This window comes from Gopherus evgoodei, chromosome 6 (assembly GCF_007399415.2).
Source record: "Gopherus evgoodei ecotype Sinaloan lineage chromosome 6, rGopEvg1_v1.p, whole genome shotgun sequence".
Classification (NCBI taxonomy): Eukaryota; Metazoa; Chordata; order Testudines; family Testudinidae; genus Gopherus; species Gopherus evgoodei.
This window is the reverse complement of record NC_044327.1, coordinates 67,120,890-67,142,180: the sequence shown is the minus strand read 5'-3', so window position 1 is coordinate 67,142,180 and position 21,291 is coordinate 67,120,890. Positions and strand designations below refer to the sequence as shown.

The 21,291-nt window shown below is 39.8% G+C and overlaps 1 protein-coding gene across 3 annotated transcripts in view; it reads left to right on the top strand.

The window, feature by feature from the left end:
* MAN2A1 (mannosidase alpha class 2A member 1) overlaps positions 1-21,291 on the top strand; it is a 200,393-nt gene that overhangs the window by 123,626 nt on the left and 55,476 nt on the right. For all 3 annotated transcript variants that reach the window (XM_030565963.1, XM_030565965.1, XM_030565964.1), the window contains exons 13-16: positions 5,246-5,411; positions 9,321-9,557; positions 9,669-9,791; positions 15,142-15,256. In XM_030565963.1, the coding sequence (XP_030421823.1) occupies positions 5,246-5,411; positions 9,321-9,557; positions 9,669-9,791; positions 15,142-15,256 (641 nt within the window). The remainder of the gene's footprint in view (positions 1-5,245; positions 5,412-9,320; positions 9,558-9,668; positions 9,792-15,141; positions 15,257-21,291) is intronic.

The following is a 21,291-nucleotide window of genomic DNA, read 5'->3' as shown; positions in this document are numbered from 1 at the left end:
CAGGTTTGTTTTTAAGGCTGTCTCAGCAACAGTCTTATCCTCAGCACATAGCTGGAAGATCCTTCATCAAAGACTGTCAGAATTCTTGTGCAAGAGCTGGGCTCTTTTCACTAATGCTGATGCCTGACTCTTGAGAGTTGGCTGTATCGGTAGGATCACTGGTCTTGATGCTGAGGGTCTAGAAGCAGTCGGAAGAATCATTTGTCAAGTTAGTGCTAATGGTCCTACATCTTAGTGAAGCATAGTAAACTGCTTGAGTGCACGTGGCAATCCTATGGTAGATGACATTGAAGATACAGAGGTTTCAGTGGCCTACTCTTGGTGAGTTAATGATGAAAGTGTATGTGGCTTATCAGATCTCCCAATGCAGTAGAAATTTTTTTCCAAACCCTACATGGCATATTTTCCAGGAGCAAGGTGGATCTGCAAGCTAATCCAAGATTCCTTTCCAAGTTGTTGATGGAATAACACCTTAATGAGCCTATCATTTTGTGAATATTCTTCCCATATGGGCCTGCCCATACCAGTGAGGTGGTTCATCACAGGTTTGCTGCAGTATGGTCCATGTGGCTTTATTTGAAATGAAATAAAGATCTCAGGGTCCTCTCAACTGTTTGTTTTTTTTTTCCTTTGGGTAAACATTCTTGCCAACAATCTCAATAGATTAAATGACTATAGACTTGTGTCTCTTATTGTCATTTCTTGGCTAGCCAGCAGTTGGGTCTCATTGGATCATGCTATCTGAGGCAAAGCAGCTTCTTGCAAGCCTCAAGAATGTTTCATTCATGGTTTTACAATAATGTTCATTACATATTTTTTTCAAGGTACTTTTTCTTGTATTTGCCTTCCAACATAGAATCTTATTTCGCTCTGTTCCATAGAGCTGCTTCTAAAGAAGGGGTACCTGCATTTTCCTAATCCCTGTTTTGAGATTATCCTTATTTGAGCTGGCCAAAATTTTGAAAGCAGCAAAATCTGTAGCAGCAGGCATCATACAGATTTTTTGACACTCTGGCCAATGTACACCAACAGCTGCCTCTACAACCTTCCAGTCAGTTCCTGCTCCTGAAATAACCAACTGAAATGTCTCTTATATGAACAAAAACAAAAATTTTTCAGATAAAAACTACAATGTTCAACAGTACATCAATTCAAAAACAGCCTCTAATTTGGTGTAGGATTGTGGAATGTGAATCCTGCATATCTTCGAAGAAGGAGAATTGCAGTCAAGCGATTCTCCCTTCTTATAAATTCTTAGTATAGTTTTGGGCTAAGTTCCTTAAGGAACATTGTAAAATTAAAACAAACAATAAAATATTGCATCAGGCAGTCATAAAAACATAGATCAATACCCAACAGGTAACAAGCTAACAAGAATCTATTTTTTCTATAGAAGGGAAAGAATGAGGCTTCCAAAACAAACATGACTCGAATAAAGAGCACCTCTAGGATATATTCCCATAAAAAGAGACCTTTTACTATTTACAGGTAAAATCTCACCCTCAAAGATATTCCAATAAGTTTCTATCATATGGGCGAAATGTTTAGAGCCGCCCTTGTTCAGAATCAGTGACCTGTAAATGGCCTTCCTGTGTGCGTGTGGGCCAGCCCGTGGGCAATGAGGAATGAGGTCTCACAGGACGTGACCAGGTCACATGAGACGGGAATCCATCTTAAATCTGGTACTTTTCCATTTAGAAGGAGAGATGGGGACCCAGAGAGACACAATATTTCCGCCTTGTGCCTAAGCTATAAAAGAGGGTAGAACAGAACAAAGCGGGCTGTCAGTCATGAGAGAACCCCTAGTTACCTACCACCTGAACTGGAACTAACAAGGACTGCACCAGGGGAAAGGATTGGGCCCAGACTAGGAAGGAGTCTAGTCTATGATAGAAGCTTATTGGAATATCTTTGAGGGTGAGATTTTACCTGTAAATAGTTTGTTAATATATTAGGCTTAGACTTGCATGTTTTTGCTTTATTTTGCTTGGTGACTTACTTTCTTCTGTCTGTTATTACTTGAAACTACTTAAATCCTACTTTTTATACTTAATAAAATCACTTTTGTTTATTAGTAATGCCCGGGGGAGCAAACAGCTGTGCATGTCTCTCTATCAGTGTTCTAGAGGGCGGACAGTTTGAGTTTACCCGGTATAAGCTTTATACAGAGTAAAATGGATTTATTTGGAGTTTAGATCCCATTGGGAACTGGGTGTCTGGGTGCTGGAGATAGGTGACCTGCTGAGCGTTTTTGGTTAAAGTCTGCAGCTTTGGGGGGCGTGGACCAGACCTGGGTCTGTGTTGGAGCAGGCTAACTTGTCTGGCTCAACAAGGCAGTGTTCTGGAATCCCAAGCTGCCAGGGAAAACGGGCTCAGAGGTAATTCCATCAAGTCAGGTAACAGTCCCAAGGAGATATGACTTAGTTTACCCTGAGGCAGTGCCACAAAAAGTGCTCTGAATGGTGAGAGTAGCATAACTGCAAATTGCCTCTTAAATAGAGGTAATTATTACAAGTTCTTACCTTTAAATTCAGATTATAAGACCTTTAGATGGTGCCAGACTACCTCCATGTTTCATGTGGGCAGGATATACGCAGCAGTTGTATTCCACACTGCATGCATGCATTCTGCATGATGATATTGTATAGGTGAAGTAAATCCTGTGTAAATGTGATGTCTCATAATTAATCTAGATTTTTTTTTGCAGTTAATGATTCTGGGTATGTGATTTGAGGGTTAGAGTTAAATGGCATTCTAAATAAATGCAGTTATTAGTCTCTGTTGTAGTGTGTGCATAACTTAATTATATACTGAGAATAAATTCTTCAGTTCTACTGAAGTAGAACTTCAAAAAATATTAATTAAACATCCAGGCATAAGAAAAATACTACATATATTGATATAATTGTATTTTTCTTCCAAGACAACTTTTCCCCATTAAGTTAACTCTTCCATAATTAACTGTAGCTCCATCCAATGATATCTGAATTGTGATTTTAGTTTCCCACCTTTCTATTCAAAAGGAGAATCTAAATGTGAAATATAAAACAAGTATGTAATAAAGATAATTCTAAATTCTTAACCTTTAAAACTATGTTGCATAGGGAACATTGGTCTGGGAATAAAAGTTGGTATATATCCAGAGTGGTGAAACCCTTTATTTATTGAGTGGGAGGACTTCAGCTGGTCTCTGAAACTTCATTACTTAAGTTAATCTTTCCCCTACTGTCAGCTGACAAGTGACATGTTTCATGGTGCCTGGTATGAAGCTGTACTTTTTCTAAACTAGTTAGCAAAGCCAGAGGTTGTAAACTGACTAGCTGGCCTATGATTACCCTGTTGCTCCTGTCCTTCTCTATGCTCTTTCTCTCCTTCTCTTCTCATCTTTCTTGCCTTTCTAGTTTATCGCTTTTTCCCAGCTATCCTTTCTGCCTCATCTTTCTGGCTTACTACAACTCCTTGTTGTCATCCAACTCTCTCCTGTGCTTAGGAACTTGCCCAGCACTCATTACTACCTTCATCTTCTTATTGTATAACTCTAAACTTATTCCTTCTTCCCCTTCCCTCACACACACCTTGAGGAAAATAATTGGAGTTATGCCGTTATATCATACCTTGGAGATTTTAGTATTCTATACACCTAACTTCACATGCCATGTTGTCTGTGTCCATATAGCAAGGGAATACTCCTATAACTTGGGCTTGTAACCTGTCAAGTTGTAAATTGTCAGGTCTGTATTTTCTGGTGAATACGGTTATCAGTCCAATTTATGGTATTTTGCACTTCTCATAATAAATATGTTATGTGGAAAGATTACATACACACAAACATGTTTTACAAATAGATAGAAAGTTCCTGGAAATATTTCCATGCAGTATTATCCTGAAATAGTTAAGGTTGTAACTCTGAAGACATAAATGAGTATTGATACTTGAAATTGCATTCATATGATCATATGGAACAAGAATGTATATACAGTCTCTTTATAACCAGATTTCATATGATTCATATGGAAGAAGAATGTGTAACCAATCTAGTTATAACCAGAATGTATATCCAATTTACAAGCCTGTCGCAACTTACGCGTATTTAACATGCACAATTTCAGGTTTACGCTGAATGGCTTGGAGTCCGGTGGGGGCGTGGCTTCAAGATTTAAAAGGTCCTGGGGCAGCAGCTGTGGCTGGGAGTCCCAGGGCCTTTAAATCACCCAGAGGGTTCCCAGCTACAGAGGTGGCTGGTAGCCCCTGGGGCGAACTAAAGGGCCCAAGGCTCCAGCCACGGTGGAGCTCTGGGCCCTTTAAATGCCAGCCCCAGCCCAGCTGCCAAAGCTGCGGGTGGGATTTAAAGGGCTCTTCCGGGCTCCACACTGCAGCGGGAAGCCCGGTGGAGCCCTTTAAATCCCGCCCGCAGCTTTGGCAGCCGGGCTGGGGCCAGCATTTAAAGGGCTCCTCTGGGCTCCCCACGGCGACAGGAGCCCAGAGGAGCCCTTTAAATGCCATCCCGGTCCAGACACTGGAGCTGTGGGCAGGATTTAAAGGGCTTTGGGATATAATTTTCAGTTTACACGGTTTTTGCTTTACGCGATAACAGCAGAACAGAACCCCCGCGTGTGATAAGACTTACCTGTAGTTATAACCAAGTTTCAATAAAGGCTATTATTTTTCCTATCACTGTTTGTTTCCCCCCCCCCTCTCAAACCCACTGCTGGGGCTGAAAGTTATTTAAAAAAACAAAGGTCTTAACAAATTCTTACTAAATGTTTTAAAATCTTTACAGTTTGCCTTGTGATTCTTTTGCCATTTACACTGAACCTACTAGGAAGCTATTGTTCTTATTTTGCATTATTTACAAATAAACAATGCAGAATTGAACAGTGAACAAACTTTTACTCTTGGTGTTCAATAATTCAGGCTTTTAAAAATATTTACATTAAGGGCAATCTTTGCATTAAGACTGTATTTGTAATAGCTAAAGAAAATTCCTAAGCATCTCATTTTCTAAACATATATAAAATTTTTCTGAGTACCATAAGATACGTCTTTCTGTCTAAAGCCTATGAGAGTGAGTAGCATTAAGAAAGGTGTCCACTGTTTTTCCTGTTTAGTTTTCATGTATTTTCATTGTATACATATATATTATAGTTTTAATTATTCTACTTATATAATTAGAGTGAAATAGTACAATAACCTGAAAAGAAAACATTATTTTCATGAAGATAATATGACAAAAATGTTTTTACAGGTACCTTTTGGTTTATAATCCTACAGAACAGGAGCGGTTCTCAGTGGTTTCGGTCTATGTGAATTCACCCAAAGTTAAAGTATTATCTCCTTCAGGGAAACCTGTTATGGTCCAGGTTAGTGGAGTATGGGATGGAACAACTACAGTATCACATGAAGCATATCAGGTATGTCACTTGAAATAAAAAGTGTAAGTTATACTGATTTGCACTTAGATATGTACTATAGCTTCACGTTAGAGGAGAAAATAAAGAGAACTAGACTTCATATATATGAAGTGTATCAATTTTATAAAGAAGATTCTGTGTGTGAGAGAGAAGGAATAATTAAATCATTTTGGTCTTCATTTAGGTCTAAGAAATAGCACCAACTTTCTAAACCTCATTACTTTCCGTGATATTACCAAAGCTTAATACTGAATTAAGTGTTTCAGTAATGAGCCTCATTTTGAGGAATTTATTATTTGGTATCATTTAAAATTGCTTTGGGTTGAAACTTAGTGTGTATGTGTTTAACTAGAAATTTTTCCCCTAACTTTTCTACAAGTGCATTGATCTCTGTATTCTGTTTACATTTCTGTTTATCCATGTTTGAGTCAGAAAAGTGGATTTGTTGCAATATTTGTTTTAACGTTGTTGAAAATTGTTTGAAGAGCAGCTGCTGTGTACACATGTTAGATACTTTATTTCTTTAGCCCCATTAATTTAAATGGCAATTAGACATCACAGGGATGTTATAGCCATTTCATTGCATTTCTGAGGGGATGTAAGTACTTGAATTCGATGCCCTGGTTACAAGTAGAGCCCCGAGGCCAATTTTGAAGTGTTTCAAGTAATGATTTTTGTAACTTTTCCTTCTTAATAGTCTTACACATACAAGGATTTTTCTTTTACCCCAAAATAACAATATCACAGATTCAAATCTTAGTATCTTAGAGCTTCACAGAGCAGTGGAATGAAAACTCCCATCGTCTGGAAGGCTATGTTTTTTACAGTGTGCAGTGTATCAGGCCACACTATTAAATGTATTTTGCTTAAGGGAAACTGTTTTTATTAAAAATATAGATTTAAACTCCTCCTTATGCGAGGATTAAAGACTCACGCCAAAGAAATAAGGCCCCTTTCTTACTAAGTGAGAGGCTCAGATATGAAGACTTTTTTTCTTTCTTTCTTTAAGTCTACAATGGTGGTAATAGTACTATCATTCCAACAAACAAAAAATGTTTTTTCCAAACTATTCAATGGTCACTGTTGAAGGGAGTGTTGAGAGATGTGAACATTTATACTTTATGTGAAAGTAAGTATCACAGAACTATTGAACTAATGTATTGGAACACTTTAAAAAAAAAAATAACTTAAGGTGTGCATTTTAAGAATCCATTGTTAATCTTTCTTGGATTACCATTTTAATCAATCCGCTTTTTGGAGTACACAGCCTTAATATCATAACTTCTGTTATGAGAAGTTCAGAAGAGAAAAACACTCCCCTTACTCCTCCTTGGTAGGGGGAAAAAAGAGGGGATAGGGGGATGATTGTAGTGGAGAAGTCAACATAGCAAATTCATATGTAAAAGGGCATACAAAGAAATATACTAATAGTAATATGTGAATATAATAGTATATTAGTGTACTAAGACTAAATTTTTTTTAAAATACTTGTTGAAAGAAATGTTGATACAAGTCTTTATATTCTTAGAAGGTCTCATACTGGCAGGGTATATGCAATATAAAAGTACAGCTGAATCCTAAGAAAATAGAGACACTTTATACTTACAAGAATGTTAAACTGGAAGGCTAAAATTTATATGCTATAGGACTTTAACACATTATTTTGGATTGTTGGGTTCTTGTAGACATATTGGTCAAAAAAGCAAACAGGATGTTAGGAATCATTGAAGAGGGGATGGAGAGTAGGACTGAGAATATATTATTGCCCTTGTATGGCTCCATGGTGCGCCCACATCTTGAAGACTGTGTGCAGATGTGGTCTCCTCACCTCAGGAGAGAGATTCTGGCACTGGAAGGGGTTCAGAGGAGGGCAACTGAAGTGATTGGGGGTTTGGAGAGGGTCCCATAAGAGGAAAGATTGCGGAGGCTAGGACTCTTCAGCTTGGAAGGGAAGAGACTGAGGGGGGATATGGTGGAGGTGTATAGAGTCATGAGTGATGTTGAGAAGGTGGATAAGAAAAAGTTATTTTGCTTATTGCCATGGTACAGGAACTAGGGGTCACCAAATGAAATTAATAGGCAGCAGGTTTAAAACAAATAAAAGGAAGTTCCTCTTCACGCAGCGCACAGTCAACTTGTGGAACTCCTTACCTGAGGAGGTTGTGAAGGCTAGGACTATAGCAGTGTTTAAAAGAGAACTGGATAAATTCATGGTGGTTAAGTCCATAAATGGCTATTAGCCAGGATGGGTTAAGAATGGTGTCCCTAGACTCAGTTCATCAGAGGATGGAGATGGATGGCAGGGGAGAGATCACTTGATCATTGCCTGTTAGGTTCACTCCCTCTGGGGCACCTGGCATTGGCCACTGTCGGTAGACAGATACTGGGCTAGATGGATCTTTGGTCTGACCTGGTACGGGGATTCTTGTGTTCTTATGTTATGTTCTTATTCATAAATACTGTACTTCAGAATTAGGATTGTTAATTCTGTCAATAAAATTGTATTTAAAATAATTTAAATTGTCTTTGTAAATGAACAACACTATCAAAATATTCCTTACTGTAAGGAAGTTTAAGGAATGCAACAAATATAGTGGTAATGGTATCCAGTAGCAAAAAACAAAATTGAAAAGTTTGAGTTCCCGTATGGCTCTTCTATCTTATCTTCATCTCAGATAGAAAAAGCTCTGGGTAAAGTGGACTTCAAAGAATAGTGTAGAAGTAAAATTCAGGTACAGTCAGATCCACTATCTGTTGTCCTGAAGTAGAAGAAAAAGCATAGTTTCCACCACTCTATTGACTAAGGGGTATGTGTGTTTGGCTATAAAAGCATTATCAGAGGAGGATCTGAGATGACATTTGAGCTAAGTGGACCTTCAGATCCAAAGACTTCAGCTGTAAGGTCTTGGATCCCTAGTCCTCTGGGTCTGGACTCTGATGTAGTCTCCATTTCTCTGTACTCAAGCTTGATCCTTGCCTTGGAATCAATGCTTGCTTTTGGTTCTGTTTGATAATTCTGGGAAATTTCAAACCGTATTGCATCATAGAGATTCTTCTCAATCATCATGTGCCAGTAGTTGTATTTTACTATGAACTTCGCACTGAGATTTGTCCAAAAAAAGTTACATGGAGCTCTGTTCAGATATTTACTTAGCATTACTCTTTTGAACTGAAAGCCAGATTGAATTCCTATTTCAGAATCTTTTTCCTGCAGTGTATATTATTTTCAGCCCTCTTCTAAGAGGCTAATTACTGCTAATAAATCTCAAGTGTGGGGCTCTGCAAAGGCTATTCTAGAAGGAGAAAGGAAAGTTTACATATGGAGTTCTGGGCACATTGTTTCCAGAGACCCACCCACCCTGTTTCTCTGTTAGATGCCATATAAAGATCTTCATAAGTAAGCAGCAAAGAATCAGTGGCAGTTTGAGCCACATTCCATTATATCCTCCAGTTCTGATCCATAATGGTATGTTAGTGTTGTGCTCCAACATTCTCTGCTTTCTAGAATATTTTTGACCCTTAGCACCAATTTTATGCTCATCTCCTTAATATGTGGTAATATGCTCAACTCAAGATTACAAATCATATTTCTTCATAGCAATAGACTAAAAATTGTAACTGTTGTTCATTTTAGTAAACAATGATCATGTCCTTCTGAAATATTACTAATCAGATGAATAGCAGCAAAATTTTTATTTGTGATGAAATATTAGAACATTGGATTTAATAACTGGAAATATTCTTATTAATATCTAATACTAATTTGCGTTCTTGGAAATTTAGGCAACATTCAGTGCTGGTGTAACTGTTGAGATGAATAGAAATGTAGCAGGCATTAATTTGGTGCAGTACTTTCAAAATTTTATTTTAATGATAGTAAATTTTTAATATATTTTCTTGCTCCAACAGATCTCTTTCATGGTGCACCTACCACCTTTAGGTCTGGGTGTTTATCAGCTTTTGGAGGTTCTGAATTCAGAAATGGTCTTGGCTGATTATAATATATATACTAGTGGAGGAAATAATGTGCAGGTGAACCCAGATAAAGTTTTCAAGATCAAGGAGATGCAAAATTCTGCAGATGACATTACTTTAGAGAACTCCTACATGAAACTATGGTTTTCTGGGATCTCAGGGCTTCTGAAGGTGTGTTGGCTCACAGTTTGAAATATTGTGTTTCTTATTTATAAGAATATTAATGCATAAAAACTATAAATGTGTCACCCTCTCAAATTGTGATTATTTATCTTTTTTTAGAAAATTAACACAAAAGAAGATGGCAAAAACCATCAAATAAAAATGGAGCTTGCTTGGTATGGAACCACAAGTAATAGAGATAAGAGCGGGGCTTATCTCTTCTTACCAGATGGAGAGGCCAAGGTAATAGTACACATATTATATTTGTAAATAAAGGCTTTCATCCGGAAAGATCCCCAAAAACTTTGCAAACTATATATAAAAGCAGTAGTTGACCCACCATTGAAATATAGCTACATCTTTTGTAAAGCACTGCATTCAAATTATGCATATGGGAATTTTAATAGGACACTGAAAATCCTGGCAGAAAGTGCCATGGGATTTTCAATGACCACAAGTGCCCAAGAACTTATTTTCATATCTTATCGTAAAAGTGTATCGTGGATATTCATTCATTTTTCCCAGCTTTCCTTTCTCTCTGTTTCTCTTTTTCTCCCTTTAGTCTGAGATTGGATATACTAAATTTATACATGGAATAACATAGTGAATATGCTAAACTTTTTAAAGTTTGTAACTTCTTTGTGGGATGGGCTGTTATTTATGATGTGTTTATACAATGCCTAGCACGATGCGGCCCAACTTTCATTGAGATGTTCAGCACTACTGCATCATAAATGATGATAAACATAAAAGGAAGAGCAAGTGACTGTCTAATTCAGCTATCATCTACTACAAACAGGCAATGTTTTAGTTCAGCAATTTTTTTTTTTAAATCACATACTCTTTTCAGTTAACTCTTGTTTATTTTCAGCTTCCTTGGAAATTCAGAAACATGCCGTGTATCTGTACTTGTTACCATGTATATTCATATTAATGAAATATTTCTCGGAATTCAAAAATATTTTTTCAGAGAAATGCTATAAACTGAATATGGTGTAGAAAACAGTTTTATGAAGGTAAATGATAGCATGCAGCTTAATATTTCTCTTCATTCTTTGTTTCAGTTTTCCCTTGGAGGAACTTTAATTACTAATGTAGGGTCAGACTGAAGCCCTTTCTGTGTGTTTGCTCAAGGAAGAAAGGGCATGTAACATGTTTATTGTCCCTTGTATTGGCTAGCCATACTGTGGGTGGAGCAACTTTTGTATTCTTGCTTCCCACCACCTTAGATTTGGGGATATGTAGGGCTCACATAGGGTATATCCCACTTCCCCTCCACTAAGTTCCTCCTTCCCTTCTGTAGTGGGAAAGGCAGACTGTGACTGAGTCCTAGTCAGTTTCCTGGGGCAGTGAATCAGCATGCTGCTTCGCATACAAGGCTCCTGGTAAAGCCATCATTGAACTCGAAACAATGCATCAGTCAGGTTGACATAACTACACATCTCAGTATTCTTACGAGCCCCAATGGAAACATGGACTGATTTCTGAGTACAAAAGAATAGCACGTAGGGACAAAAGCAGAAAGCTGAAACACAAAATGAGTTTTATACTGGGCAAAGGAGGTAAGAGGAAGATGTTGTTTTTTAAATATATTAGGAGCAAAAGAAAGATGAAGGAAAATGTAGGCTCTTTTCTTAGCAGAGAAGGAGAGCTAATAACATATGACAAAAAGGGGGCTGAGGTATTTCTATTTTGCTTCAATCTTCTCTAAAAAGGTAAATTTGTGACCCAATATTTAACACAATTAACAGCAGGGTAGGAATACAACCCAAAATAGGGAAAGAACAAGTTAAAGAATATTTAGATAAGTAAGATGTATTCAAGTTGGCAGAGTCTGATGATATTTATCTTACAGTACTTTAGGAACTAGCTGAAGCGATCTCGGTTAGGAATTATCTTTGAGAATTCCTGGAGGAAGGGTGCAGTTCCAGAGGACTGGAAAAGGGCAAGCATACTACCTCTCTTCAAAAGAGGAAGCACAGAGGCCCTGGAGAATTTTAGACCAATCGACTTGACTTCAATATCTGGAAAGATACTGGAGCAAATTATTGAACAATAAGTTTATTAGCACCTAGAGGATAATAGAGTCATACGTAATAGCCAGTATGGATTTGTCAAGAACAAATCATGCCAAACCAATTTAATTTCATTCTTTGACAGGGAACTCTTCTGATGCCAGATATTTCTTTCAGGAATACCAAAAACTCCTGATTTTGAAAGACAAATAGTACAGGATTTTAAAGGAGCTACAATAGTTAGTAACGTGGGTCAGGAACCCCTGTCAGATAGAAGTGCCACATCCTTGCACTCCACTGTGAAACAGTTGCTGAAGAATGTGTGGCAAGGACATAAAAGGTTGTTACAAGGAGGAGGGAGAAAAATTGTTGTTCTTAACCTCTGAGGATAGGACAAGAAGCAGCAAGGGTGGTTTAGGTTGGACATTAGGTAAAACTTCCTAACTGTCAGGGTGGTTAAGCACTGGAATAAATTGCCTAGAGAGCTTGTGGAATTTCCATCATTGGGGATTTTTAAGAGCAGGTTAGACAAACACCTGTCAGGGATGGTCTAGGTAACACTTAGTCCTGCCTTGAGTGCAGCGGACTGGACTAGATCACCTCTCGAGGTCTTTTCCAGTTCTATGGTTCTATGAAAAACCTCACCTCACTATACTAACCTTCAAGGCAATGAGGAAAAGATATAGTGTCCCCAAGGAGAGCTTGTGGGGCTTGTGGATCTTGTGGGGAGGTAGGGACAGCAATAGGTAGCTTGTGGAGCTTGTGGGGAGGTAGCTTATGGAGCTTGTGGGGAGGTAGGGACAGCCATAACTAGAAGGACGATTAAACACAATTATGGTATGCCTTCCCAAAAATTAAGTAGTGGTGTTGATAATGAATTGAGCAAAAAGTTTCAGATCTTGACTGCTATACTTCACATTGTGAACTATGACCCAAAGGTCTGATGGAAGAAGGCCTCCACCCTGGATGCTTAGAGTCTGTAAGAGTGTAGACCTGGCCTGGCTTCAGGTTTGGGCAACCTTTGCAGGTGAGACAATGAAAAAATCTTTGCCCCAAGTTTGGAAGACTGTTGGTCTGTTTTGCTGTTCCATCAAAAGACTTTGGTCCCAATAGCATTTTTAGCTCAGTGCTCTGAAGATGAGGTTAGTTCTTGTAGGTACGAAGGACCTTCAGAGACTCGGTATCCCAAAAAATTGTCCTGTTTAAAATGGAAAGCTAGGCCACCATGTTTTACATAACCTGGTGTCTTCCTCTATGTTTGTGATCCCTCTTTTGTGAAACAGTGCAGGTGTGGAGTATTGTGTGTCCTACAAGATGAGCCCCGTCACCATATATCAGAGGGGGGAAAGAGAACACAATCACAGTTAGGGCTGAGCTGAAACAGATCTTCACAAACTGGCAGATCAGATTTTCCTCTACTACAGGACACCTGGGGCAGCTCTGTATTTTACCGCCCCAAGCACAGCAGTCAGGCAACTTTCGGCGGCGCGCCTGCAGGAGGTCTGCTGGTAATGCGGATTCGGCGGCATGCCTGCGGGAGGTCCACCAGTCCCGCGCCTTTGGCGTACCCGCCGCCGAAACTGCAGGACTGAACTGACTTCTCGCAGGCATGCCACTGAAGGCAGCCTAACTGCCGCCCTCACGGCAACCGGCACGCTGCCCCGCCATGGCTTGCTGCCCCAGGCACACACTTGGAGCGCTGGTGGCTGGAGCCACCCCTGAGGACACCAGCAGTGGATCTCATCATAAATTACCCGAACAAGAATCTCTGCTTCTCATCATGGTACCAAAAAGGTCATAGTAACATGATACTCTGTAAGAGGCTGTTACATGGCTTTATACTAAACTCTGTTGTAAATGTACTGCCAAATTTCAGAAGAGACAATGGTTTGAAGATAGTAGCTCTTATTGCTTAGACAAGTATGGTTCTTTACTCTGTTGCAAATGGCCATAGTCAGTATGATTCATCCTGTTGAGTCTGGTTTCAGATTGTCACTCAGAAGCACAATACCTGCTTCATCACGATATGGGAGTCTTCTCCCAAAGAGCTTGCCTTCTGACATAGAGATTCATGTGCATGGTGTATCTGAGAAGGTGGTTCTTGACTTCTGAGGTGCCAGAAAGACATTTAGCAAAAGGACATACAAGTCCAAGTGGAAAAATCTTTTAGTGCAGTAAAAACAAATCCCATGGTTGGATGATGGGGAGCAAGTAGGAAGGAGGTTAAAAAAGCAAGGGGCCTATTTTTACCCTCATCTTTTACATCCATGCACAATAATATTCATCTCTCCGAATCTTATAGAAATGTACCTTTAATCTTCAATAATGACCCTTGGGCTTTGGCTCCTATCCTCAGCCTTCCTACCAGTAGTCCCAGTCTGACAAACCCACTCTGGATCAGCAAACCGGGGCTAGGAGTTGAAAGTCTGAGAGGCTCTGTGCTCCTGAGACAGCTTCAGCTCCTGAACCCAGATGTCCTTCTGTCTCCTCCTAATCCCCTGTAATGTTCAGATGGAATGGGATGGGGCAAGGCTGAACTAGAACTAAAGCTTTGTCAGGAGTGCAGTTAATGGTTCAGCTAAGTCTATGCTGTAGTGGCTCCTCCTGTGTTTTTCCAGAAGTAATTGTGCATTGAGTTTAAGCTAAGACAGGTCAGTGATGATATTTTTTCCCCTCTTTTGTGTGTGTGCGCGCATGCGCATGTACAAACTGGCAAAAAAAGTATTAGACAACTTCAGGAATTCCCTTTCTTTTTTGGATATCCGAAATCAGGAATCCCTTGTCCAGTTGACTTTAGATTTTTAGAAACATTCTACTTTAGCTCCCACAACTGACCTACTAATTTCCAGATATATTTGACTATTTTGTGGATTTTAAGGGGACCAACATCATGCTTTAAACAGATGATCTGCTGCAACTTTAACTATGGAGCGACTATATATCACTCTGTAGTGGTTGGACCAAACAGACAAAAAATTCTTCCTGTTCTTTCAGCTGTGTTCACACTTCCTGCTTTGCTCAATCCGTACATTCATTTGATATGTTAAATGTGAACAGAAACTATGTTGAAATCAACTGTTAAAAATAAATGAAATCATCTAACAGTGACTCGGGCTTTGGGTATGAAGTCCTAAGTGTGTAAGCAGCAGCTGACAAGTATAACTTTGTGAGAGAGAAAATTGAAGCTAAAATATATGTAATCACAGTAATATGTTACTTAACACTTAACGTTGCTCTAATCTCCAACATGCTTCACAAATTTTAACTAGATTTTCACAACATACCTGTAAGATCTCTAATGAAGATTATCCTCATTTTCAGACAAGGTAGGGTTAAGAAAATTGCCCAAGACTACAAAGAAAGTCAATGTCAAAGTAGGGATTAGAAGTTATGAATTCCCAACTCCCAGTCTTGTGTTCAGATGACCAGCCCTACACTCATTTATTATAGATAGAAAGTTATTTTTGGAGGGGTTTTAAATTAGGATTTAAACCTATTTAATAACTGATCTGCTCTGAATATTTTATCCTGAAAACAATTTTCATACCATTGTTTTAACTTTATGTTTCTTTTTTCAGCCTTATGTTTTCACAGATCCACCTACCATAAGAGTTACTCATGGAAGGATTTTCTCAGAAGTTACTTGTTTTTTCCATCATTTGACACACACAGTGCGACTCTACAAAGTTCAGGGTAAGAGGTTTTAAAACTGCAGTTAAATGTGTCATTTTATTTTCTGTCTAAGTTGTTGTTCAGTTTGGACCTTACGTTGGCTTTCCAGTGCTTTCATAACTTTTTATGCTTAGTACAGTGCTGGTCTAGGAATTACTTCTGATTGCAGCAGTCACTGGGTTTAAGGATAAATGATCTATTCTTGTGGTTTGCAGCAGTCACTCAACTAAAGGCAGACTTAAATCCAACAAATCTTTCTCGTGAAGGACTCCCTCAACGTTGACAAATCATCTTATGGTGTAGGGCTGCCAAAGTGGCTCCTACACTATAGAATCGTAGACTTCAAGGTCAGAAGGGACCATTATGGTCATCTAGTCTGACCATCTGCACAAGGCAGCCCATGGAATCTCTCCCACCCACTCCTGTATCAAACCCCTAACCTATGTCTAAGCTATTGAAGTCCTCAAATCGTGGTTTAAAGACTTCAAGGTGCAGAGAATCTGCCAGCAAGTGATCCGTGTCCCGCGCTGTAGAGGAAGGCGAAAAAACTCCATGGCCTTGGCCAATCTGCCCTGGAGGAAAATTCTTTCCCAAACCCAAATATGGCAATCAGTTAAACCCTGAGCATGTGGGCAAGACTCACCAGCCAGCACCCAGGAAAGAATTATCTGTAGTAACTCAGATCCCACCCCCTCTAACATCCCATCACAGGCCATTGGGCGCATTTACTGCTAATAGTCAAAGACCAGTGCATTGCCAAAATTAAGCTATCACATCATACTATCCCCTCCATAAACTTAACAAGCTTAGTCGTGAAGCCAGATATGCCTTTTGCCCCCACTGTTCCCCTTGGAAGGCTGTTATGGAACTTCACTCCTCTTATGGTTAGAAACCTTCATCTAATTTCAGATCTAAATTTCCTGATGGCCAGTTTATATCCATTTGTTCTTGTGTCCACATTGGTACTGAGCTTAAATAATTCCTCTGCCTCCCTGGTATTTATACCTCTGATATATTTATAGGGAGAAATCATATCTCCTGTCAGCCTTCTTTTGATTAGGCTAAACAAGCCAAGCTCTTTTAGTCTCCTTTCATAAGATAGGTTTTCCATTCCTCAGATCATCTTAGTAGCCCTTCTCTGTACCTGTTCCACTTTGAATTTATCCTTCTTAAACATTGGAGATCAGAACTGCACACAGTGTTCTAGATGAGGTCTTACCAGTGCCTTGTAGTGCATCCCAAGACCGCATTAGCTTTTTTCACAGCCATGTCACACTGGCGGCTCATAGTCATCCTGTGATCTATCAGTACTCCGAGATCCTTCTCCTCTTCTGTTATTTCCAACTGATGCGTCCCCAGCTTATAACAGAAATTCTTGCTGTTAATCCCTAAATGCATGACCTTGCACCTTTCGCTATTAAATTTCATCCTGTTACTATTACTTCGGTTTACAAGGTCATGCAAATCTTCCTGTGTGATATCCCAGTCCTTCTCTGTATTGGCAATACCTCCCAGCTTTGTGTCATCTGCAAACTTTATTAGCACATTCCTATTCTTTGTGTCAAGGTCAGTAATAAAAAGATTAAATAAGATTGATCCCAAAACCGATCCCTGTGGAACTCCAGTAGTAACCTCCCTCTAGCATAACAGTTCACTTTTCAGTACGACCTGTTGTAGTTTCCCCTTTAACTAGTCCCTTATCCACCTTTCAGTTTTCATATTGATCCCCGTCTTTTCCAGTTTAGCTAATAATTCCCAATGTGGAACTGTATCAAATGCCTTACTGAAATTGAGCTAAATTAGAGCCACTGCATTTCCTTTGTCTAAAAAATCTGTTACCTTCTCAAAGAGGGAGATCAGGTTGGTTTGGCACAATCTACATTTTGTAAAACCATGTTGTACTTTGTCCCAATTACCATTGACCTCAATGTCCTTATCTACTTTCTCCTTCAAAAATTTTTTCAAGACCTTGCATACTACAGATGTCAAACTAACAGGCCTGTATTTACCCGGATCACTTTATTTTTCCTTTCTTAAAAACAGGAACTATGTTAGCAATTCTCCAGTCATATGTATCAGAGGGGTAGTGATGTTAGTCTGGATCTGTAAAAGCAGCAAAGAGTCCTGTGGCACCTTATAGACTAACAGATGTTTTGGAGCATGAGCTTTCGTGGGTGAATACCCACTTCGTCAGATGCATGTAATGGAAATTTCCAGGGGCAGGTATATATATGCAGGCAAGCTAGAGATAATGAGGTAGTTCAATCAGGGAGGATGAGGCCCTGTTCTAGCAGTTGAGGTGTGAAAACCAAGGGAGGAGAAACTGGTTCTGTAATTGGCAAGCCATTCACAGTCTTTGTTTAATCCTGAGCTGATGGTGTCAAATTTGCAGATGAACTGAAGCTCAGCAGTTTCTCTTTAAAGTCTGGTTCTGAAGTTTTTTTGCTGCAGGATGGCGACCTGAAGGTCTGCCATATAGTGTGGCCAGGGAGGTTGAAGTGTTCTCCTACAGGTTTTTGTATATTGCCATTCCTAATATCTGATTTGTGTCCGTTTATCCTTTTCCGTAGCGACTGTCCAGTTTGGCCGATGTACACAGCAGAGGGGCACTGCTGGCATATGATGGCGTATATTACATTGGTGGACGTGCAGGTGAATGAACCGGTGATGGTGTGGCTGATCTGGTTAGGTCCTGTGATGGTGTCGCTGGTGTAGATATGTGGGCAGAGTTGGCATCAAGGTTTGTTGCATGGATTGGTTCCTGAGCTAGAGTTACTGTGGTGCGGTGTGCAGTTACTGGTGAGAATATGTTTCAGATTGGCAGGTTGCCTGTGGGCGAGGACTGCCCTGCCAAAGTGTGGGATCATTGTCCAGGATGGGTTGTAGGTCCCTGATGATGCGTTGGAGAGGTTTTAGCTGGGGACTGTATGTGATGGCCAGTGGAGTCCTGTTGGTTTCTTTCTTGGGTTTGTCTCGCAGTAGGAGGCTTCTGGGTACACATCTGGCTCTGTTGATCTGTTTCCTTATTTCCTCATGCGGGTATTGTAGTCACATACAGTCCCCAGCTAAAACCTCTCCAATGCATCATCAGGGACCTACAACCCATCCTGGACAATGATCCCACACTTTGGCAGGGCAGTCCTCGCCCACAGGCAACCTGCCAATCTGAAACATATTCTCACCAGTAACTGCACACCACACCATAATAACTCTAGCTCAGGAACCAATCCATGCAACAAACCTTGATGCCAACTCTGCCCACATATCTACACCAGCGACACCATCACAGGACCTAACCAGATCAGCCACACCATCACCGGTTCATTCACCTGCACGTCCACCAATGTAATATACGCCATCATATGCCAGCAGTGCCCCTCTGCTGTGTACATCGGCCAAACTGGACAGTCGCTACGGAAAAGGATAAACGGACACAAATCAGATATTAGGAATGGCAATATACAAAAACCTGTAGGAGAACACTTCAACCTCCCTGGCCACACTATATGGCAGACCTTCAGGTCGCCATCCTGCAGCAAAAAAACTTCAGAACCAGACTTCAAAGAGAAACTGCTGAGCTTCAGTTCATCTGCAAATTTGACACCATCAGCTCAGGATTAAACAAAGACTGTGAATGGCTTGCCAATTACAGAACCAGTTTCTCCTCCCTTGGTTTTCACACCTCAACTGCTAGAACAGGGCCTCATCCTCCCTGATTGAACTACCTCATTATCTCTAGCTTGCCTGCATATATATATACACCTGCCCCTGGAAATTTCCATTACATGCATCTGACGAAGTGGGTATTCACCCACGAAAGCTCATGCTCCAAAACATCTGTTAGTCTATAAGGTGCCACAGGACTCTTTGCTGTTTTTCCAGCCATATGGTCCAACCCCTGCGTTTTCAGATTCATTAAAATGTTTTGCTGAGGGGCTTGCAATTTCATGTGCGAGTTCCTTTAATATTCTTGGATGAAGATTATCTGGGCCCCCTGATTTCGTCCCATTAAGCTCTTCGAGTATGGCTTCTATCTCAGATATGCTAATATCTACCTCCATATCCTTATTCCCATTTGTCATCCTACCATTGTCCCTAAACTCCTCATTAGCCTCATTAAAGACTAAGGCAAAGTATTTGTTTAGCTCTTGGGCCATACCTAGATTATCCTTAACCTCCACTCCATCCTCAGTGTTTAGTGGTCCTACTTCTTTTTTTTCTTATTTATATGGCTGTAGAACCTTTTACTATTGGTTTTAATTCACTTTGCAAGGTCCAACTCTACATGGCTTTTGGCCTTTCTCACTTTATCCCTACACCACTCAACACCCAGCACAGCTAGCATTCCTGAGATAAGGGATGTAGCAGTGGTGTAGCTGGGACATCCTGTTGCTCTGGCACTGTGCAGCTATTTTAGATTAGACTGGCCTTGAGGCTGCACCTGTGCTGAGGAGCAGGCCATTGGTAGAACCAGCCCCAGGAATGAGAAGTATAAATGGCTCCTTTGTGCCTCCCTAAATCTCTCTCAGCAGCATGCGGCATTTAATGGGTCTGCAATCCTTACTAGGTTCTTTGGCTATCTACTATAGAAATAATAAATATTTAAGTTGTAATTGCTAAAATGAGGGAGGGAGAATTGTAATATTTTGAGAATTTCCCAAATCTGTTCCATCACCACCACCTCCCTATGGACATTCTTTTTTGTAGCTCAGGAAAACAGAAATATAGTGTTTGGAGGAGTGCAGAGAATATTTTATTCCCTACTTTTTTTTTTCTGATTTGTTTATCATAGTGTTTGGATTTTTAAATGTAAATTCTGTTGATAGGGTTAATTTCTTCTGACAGCCAGAGTTCATATCCTGCCATATTGCTCGACTTGCTTAACCAATTTTATTAGTTTTGTGTTTTCTTCATGGAATGGCTTCTGGAGTAGCACAGCATGCAAAGATTTGTCTATTTGAAGTCGGTTGGGAACATCAAGACAGAAATGTTGGGAATCCACTTATTGTCACATCAGAACTTTTAGTGGCATAGGCAAGCATCAGCCTGGCAGTTTGTAACTCTTTTTAAGTGTTTGAGTTTGCATCCTGAATACATTTCTTCAAATACAATTTTTTTTCTAAGTAATTATACTTCTCTTCCATATTGCAGGGTACAATCCAGACTAACAAGCAGCTGTCACCCTACCCTGCAACCTCAGATATCTTACGATGCCTTGATGAAATATCTTCCACCTGGGCCACTCACAAATAGCTTTCCAGCATGCAAAACTACACCCTGAGTGTCTGTGTGTAACTGCAGCCTGCCTGCCACACTTGGGTTACGTGCTGGCTCTCACCAGCCTTGGTTATACTGCAGGGTGACCCCAACACATCCCTAGTTTTAGATTTTCCCTCAAAAATGTATGTCCTGTACTTTGTTGGACAAGATAAAATATTTTAAGTCCATTATTCCTTAAATAGAATATGCCATTTTATTATCTCAGATCGTTATTCTGACACTTCTGTTTAAACACCCTGGATTAGATAAACAGTAAAATAAGTTTATTAACTACAAAGAGGGAGATATTTTAAGTTTCTACAAGTAATGAAGTACAAGTCAGAAATGTACAAGTCAGAAATGGTTACAAGAAAAATAAGGATAAAACTTTTACTAATGCCTAATTTAAACTAATCAGATTCAAACAAAGTTTCTCACCACGTGCTTCCAGCAGTCTTACTGGCCAAACTCAGTAGGTCACGATCTCTCCTCCGAAGTTCAACTAATGCTTTCTTTGTCACTTCAGATGCTCAGGGAAAGTGAGATGTGCCTTGGGGTGTTTGTTCCTCCTTTTTATAGTTTCAGTCCCTATCTTGAAAAACATTTCCAGCTGGGAATGACGAGACAGAGTCCATATGGAAGGATGTTCTTGCTGGCTTTTTCTCAACTGTTCGAGCTTTCTTTGTTTCCCTCCCTACTTGATGATTCTGTTTACTGCTTAAATGCAATGAAAGGCATGCACACATTCCTTTGTCTAAGGCCACGTCCAGACTAGGAATTAAAATCGATTTTAGATA